This window comes from Protobothrops mucrosquamatus, unplaced genomic scaffold (genome assembly GCF_001527695.2).
Source record: "Protobothrops mucrosquamatus isolate PMUCROS unplaced genomic scaffold, P.Mucros_1.0 scaffold3522, whole genome shotgun sequence".
In the NCBI taxonomy this organism is placed as follows: domain Eukaryota; kingdom Metazoa; phylum Chordata; class Lepidosauria; order Squamata; family Viperidae; genus Protobothrops; species Protobothrops mucrosquamatus.
The window spans coordinates 61344-66935 of record NW_015389491.1 but is presented as its reverse complement, the minus strand read 5'-3'; the positions used below and the strand labels follow the sequence as shown (position 1 = coordinate 66935).

The following is a 5592-nucleotide window of genomic DNA, read 5'->3' as shown; positions in this document are numbered from 1 at the left end:
AATAATAATAATAATAATAATAATAATAATAATAATAATAATAATAATAATAATAATAATAATAATAATAATAATAATAATAATAATAATAAAAAAAAAGTTGGAAGGGACCTTGGAGGTCATCTAGTCCAACCCCCTGCTCAGGCAGGAAACCCTATACCATTTCAGACAAATGGCTGTCCAGTCTCTTCTTAAAAACTTCCAGTGTTGGAGCATTCAACGCTTCTGGAGGCAGGTGGTTCCCACTAGTTAATTGTTCTAACTGTCAGGAAATTTCTCCTTAGTTCCAGGTTGCTTCTCTCCTTGGTTAGTGTCCATTCGTTGCTTCTTGTCCTGCCTTCAGGGGCTTTGGAGAATAGCTTGACTCCCTCTTCTTTGGGGCAGCCCCTGAGATACTGGAAGGCTGCTATCCTGTCCCCCCTCGTCCTTCTCTTCATTAAACTAGACATCCCCAATTCCAGCAACCATTCCTTGTATGTTTTAGCCTCCAGTCCCCTGATCATTTTTGTTGCTCTTCCCTGCACCCTTCCTAGAGTCTGAACATTTTTTTTACATTGCGGTGACCAAAACTGGATGCAGTATTCCAAGTGTGGCCTTACTAAGGCATTGTAAAGTGGTATTAATACTTCACGTGATCAGCAGTGTCGTATAAAGGGGTTCAGGGATTGTCTGTCCCTCCCTGAAAAACCCACTCCCATTCCACTAGCTTTGCAACTAGGATAAAATGCACACAGGACTTGAGTGGTGCTTACCTCTCCAGCAAAGAAATAATGGTTAAACATGTTATAGTGGCAAAAGTCCTCCTGGGGGTAGAACTGAGAATACCTGTAAAGAAATTGTTTCTTATTAGGTTTACACATGAGATATCAGCAGTCAAAGTATAGATATACGATCAGTTGAACTCAGCAGAAAGAAATCTTAGTTCCTTTTCTCCCTTGACATTCAGCTACTCAAATGTTTCCTAAAAGTCCATCCGTCTTTCCTTTCCTTTCCTTTCTTATCTTTTTTACTTCCCTCCTTCCTTCCTTTCCTATCTTCCTTCCTTCCCTCCCCATCTTCCTTCCTCCCTATCTTCCTTCCTTCCTTCCTATTCACCCTCCCTTCTTTTCCCTCCCTTCTTTCTTTTTCTCTTCCTTTCTCTCTGTGATTGTAGGCTGAGAACGATCTGCGTAGGGATGGCACAATGGAGAGGCATGGAAATAAAGCAACTGTCGGAAAGAGAAAGAACAGAGGAGAGCGTTATCCCTTAATAAAAACCCTACCTGAAATCAATATCGAGCAAAAGACTCTTCATCGCCATCTGCCCTTTGGGTGACGCTTCCAATTTGATCAGTTCGTGAAGCCTGAAAAAATATGGATAATTAGAATAGAATAGAATAGAATAGAATAAGGAATAGGAATAGGAATAGGAATAGAATAGAATAGAATAGAATAGAATAGAATAGAATAAGGAATAGGAATAGGAAAGAATAGAATAGAATAGAATAGAATAGAATAGAATAAGGAATAGGAATAGGAATAGGAATAGAATAGAATAGAATAGAATAGAATAGAATAGAATAGAATAGAATAAGGTAATGGAACCCAGAATTAAAGAGGAATTTCGTGACAGTGAGAGAACAATTTTTGTTGAGAGAGAACAATTAACCAGTGGAACACCTTGCTTCTAGAAGTTGTAGGTGCTCCAACACTGGAGCTTTTTAAAAAAGAGATTGGACAACCATTTATCTGGAATCGTACACTAGTACAAGGTCTCCTGCTTGAGCAGGGGGTTGGACTAGAAGACCTCCAAGGTCCCTTCCAACTCTTGTCATTCTGTAACTTTGGCCCCATGTTTATTCAAGGCCAAAGGCCAAAGGCCACCCCTTGGTTAAGGCCAACAGTGTTGAGGACACTTAAGGGCTCACCTTGGCGTGCCCACACACAGCACCCTTTGGAAACCTTGCGCGACGAGAAGATCCAAGAGGAAGCGGCAACTCCTGTCGGTGAAGAGATACTGGGCGTTCGTCTTCTTGTTCTCCAGAGCAGCGAGGAGTTGGCTAGGTCTTCCTAGCTGGGCAGCCGAGATACCAGTGAGTACTGGATGGCCAGAGTGTCTTTCCCATTCCGATGGCAACAGGAGCTGTTGACATTCCTGACAAAACTTCCTTTTTGGTGTTGGTAGAGCGATGAATTCCTTGTACCTAACAGCAGAAAAGTCACTGGTGTAAGGGCATTGCCTCGAAGTTCCCGCCCCTTTAACTGATGCGCCCGCCCACTCAGATTTCAAATTTGGGGGGCAACGGTTTGTCTTCTATTTATGGAGTAGCCCTTCCCCTTGTCCTCCCCAAAATATCTGCTTCCAATAGGAGAGAGGATCTGTAGCTCAGCGTTCCATTATGGAGTTTTTGAAGCTCTTTTGGTTGTTTTCTTGCAGACATTTCACTACCCTACTAGGTACCATCATTAGGGTGAGTGAGTGTGGGGTTTGTCGTCTGTTTAGATGTAGTAGCTACTCACTCATGTTGGGAAATGAACTTCTGCAAGCAGATAATCCATCTTGGAGAGCACCAAGGATTCAACCCCACACACAACGAATTCACGTTTCGTGGTTTATATAAAGGAAATGTTTTAGATATTGAAGTGAAACTGATCTTGAAGAAAAGTTCGAATGGATAAAAATGTTTTGGTTAGATCTACAAGATTAGATAATTGGATTTATTAAACGGAACGCTTAAAGATTAAACATGTGCTTGAATGTGGTTAAAAACAAGAGAAAAAATCTGGATGTAAATGTACATTAGTCGAAGAGGGATATGTATTTTAAATAATATAACTATTTTCTTATTTCTTTTTCTTTTCTTTTTTTTCTTTTTTCCTTTTTTTAAGATATGAGAAATGTAAAAGTGTTGGGATGGCCTGTAGGAGGAAAAAAGACTTAAAATATTTAAGCGTCATGAAAATCTTAACCGGTAAGAATGTTTTGAATATTATGGGGAAAACAAATTTAAATAAGAACTTTAAACAGGATCTATGATAAGGCAATCAAGATGATCAGTTAGAAAAGAAGCTTTATATCAATGTGGTTATTATTTGCAGAAATATTAGAAAAAACGTCTATATTTAACTGTTATTTATCCAAATAATAAGAATTGCATTTATTCAAGGTTGGAAAAAAGAGAACACTTTTGGAAGAAGAGAACATCAAGCAAAACTATTATGTGGACTAAAGAATTATAGAATCTAATTATTGATTGTTTTTTAAATATAAACCCAGACAACATGATGTTTACCAAATATTAAGGTGATTATGTAAAAAAAATCAATAAAACATTTTTTTTTAAAATTCTTTTCTTGCAGACATTTCATTACCCAACTAGGTACCATCGTCAGGGTGAGTGAGTGCGGGGTTTGTCGTCTGTTTAGATGTAGTAGCTACTCACTCACAATGTTGGGAAATGAACTTCTGCAAGCAAATAATCCATCTTGGAGAGCATTCAACCCCAGATGATGAATTCAGGTTTCATTATTCCACCTTTTACAACACGGAGGGGATCAAATTTCCTTTTAATTCTTAATTTTTTAAGGAATGATCCAGTGCCATTTACTACAGAAAGCTGAGTATCTGTTTCAGGTAACCAGCGAAAAGACATTTAATTTTCAACTGAGTAAGGAAAACAAAGTAAGCATTTGAACCCAGACAATTTACCTTTTTACATTGTCTGAATGAGTTTTAGATGGCCGGTGACTCCGATTGTATTTTTCCCGGGCTGAAAGACGGGCTTCTGATATCTAAGAAAGATGTAGAGGGAAAAAAAATGAAAGAATGAGAAAGAATTACTACGAATAGTCCTCGCCTTACAACGGTTCATTTAGTGACCCTTCCAAGTTACAACAGCACTGAAAAAAATGACTTGCGATTTTTCATATTTATAACCGTCGTATCCTCCCCTTGGTCACGTGATCAAAATTCTCACCCTTGGCAACTGACTCATATTTGCGACGGCTGCAACATACCCAGGGGTCACGTGATCACCTTCTGACAAGCCAGAGTGCCTCAACAACCGTGTTTCTAACTTAATAACTGCGATGATTCACTTAAGAACGGCGGCAACGGAGGTCGTAAAAATGGGGCAAAACTCGCTTAACCAATGTCTCACTTAGCAACGGAAATTCTGGGCTCAACTGTGGTCGTAAATCCAGGACTACCGGTAGTATAGTTTTCAAGATTTCTGCCAAATGCAAGTTCGATTTTTTCTCTCTGAATTTCTGGTTCAGAAAGTAAAAAAAAAATTCTTCTAACTCAAAGCTCTTACATGTGTATGTATGTTTACATGCGTGTATGTGTATGTATTTATATGCGTGTGTGCGTGTATTTATGTGTGCGTGTATGTGTATTTATATGTTTGTGTATGTGTATTTATATGCGTGTATGTGTATTTATATGCGTGTATGTATATTTATGTGTATGTGTATTTATGTGTGTGTGTATTTATATGCGTTTGTGTATGTATATGTATTTATATGCATGTGTATTTATATGTGTGCATGTATGTGTATTTATATGCATTTGTGCATGTGTATTTTATATGCGTGTGTGTATTTATATGCGTTTGTGTATGTATATTTATATGCATGTGTGCATGTGTATTTATATGCGTGTGTATTTATATGCGTTTGTGTATGTATATTTATATGCATGTGTGTGTATATGCGTTTGTGTATTTGTGTATGTGTATATTTATGTGTGATTGTGTATTTATGAGTATGCTTATGTGTATTTATATGCGTTTGTGTATACTTATATGCGTTTATGCGTTTGTGTATGTGTATTTATATGCGCTTATGCGTTTGTGTATGTGTATACTGTATGCATATGCGTATGTGTATTTATATGCATTTGTGTATGTGTATTTATATGTGTATGTGTATATTTCCTCCCCACCCCCTTTATTTTGGAACAACTGATAAATACTGTAGAAAATTACTTTTGTTTTATTTTTAAGCAAGATACGCCCACCTTTAGATTTTTGCCTTCCTTCTCCTACATTCTGTTTTCTCTCTTCTACCAGAATCACCAGAAATTTATAGGTTTATATTTTTTTTAAAAAAAGATCCCATTACCATCCAAGTTTTTTGAAACCTGCAAATTTCAAACACAGCCATTTACGTGTAGGAATAATTCCTCCCCTGCAAGACACGTCCTTAAGGAGAACACGAACATCCCTTGAGAAGCAAAAGGAGAATAACGCTGTTATAACATCTTTGACTTACCTTTTCATCCTCCCACTGGAAAAAATTGCAGTCTTTTCTCTCTCGGCACGCAGAACAAGCGTAAAATCTTCTCGCCTTTGCTTTCCCTGGGAGAACCCTCGTAAACAAAACTGTGGGACCTAGCAAAATAAAAAATAACCGGAAACGGGGAAGTGGAAACGATAAAATTATTGCAATTTGTTGGTCGAGTAATTTGTTTTATTTACTCCGCTCGGATATTTGGAATCATTCCTAATAAGGTCGTTTCCAAAGGAATAAGAAATAAGGGGCCTTTAAATCAGCTCCCGTTTCGGTCGGTGCTTTGAAAAGGCATTTGAGGACATACAGAATCACCAGGGT

The 5592-nt window shown here is 37.8% G+C and overlaps 1 protein-coding gene across 1 annotated transcript in view; it reads right to left on the bottom strand.

The window, feature by feature from the left end:
• The window catches only part of ZCCHC4 (zinc finger CCHC-type containing 4), a 20215-nt gene that overhangs the window by 12120 nt on the left and 2503 nt on the right, over positions 1-5592 (bottom strand). The window contains exons 2-6 of the mRNA XM_015827133.2: positions 5254-5372; positions 3689-3771; positions 1908-2183; positions 1263-1343; positions 731-825 (exon numbers count right to left, since the gene is read on the bottom strand). Coding sequence (XP_015682619.2) covers positions 731-825; positions 1263-1343; positions 1908-2183; positions 3689-3771; positions 5254-5372 — 654 coding nt within the window. The remainder of the gene's footprint in view (positions 1-730; positions 826-1262; positions 1344-1907; positions 2184-3688; positions 3772-5253; positions 5373-5592) is intronic.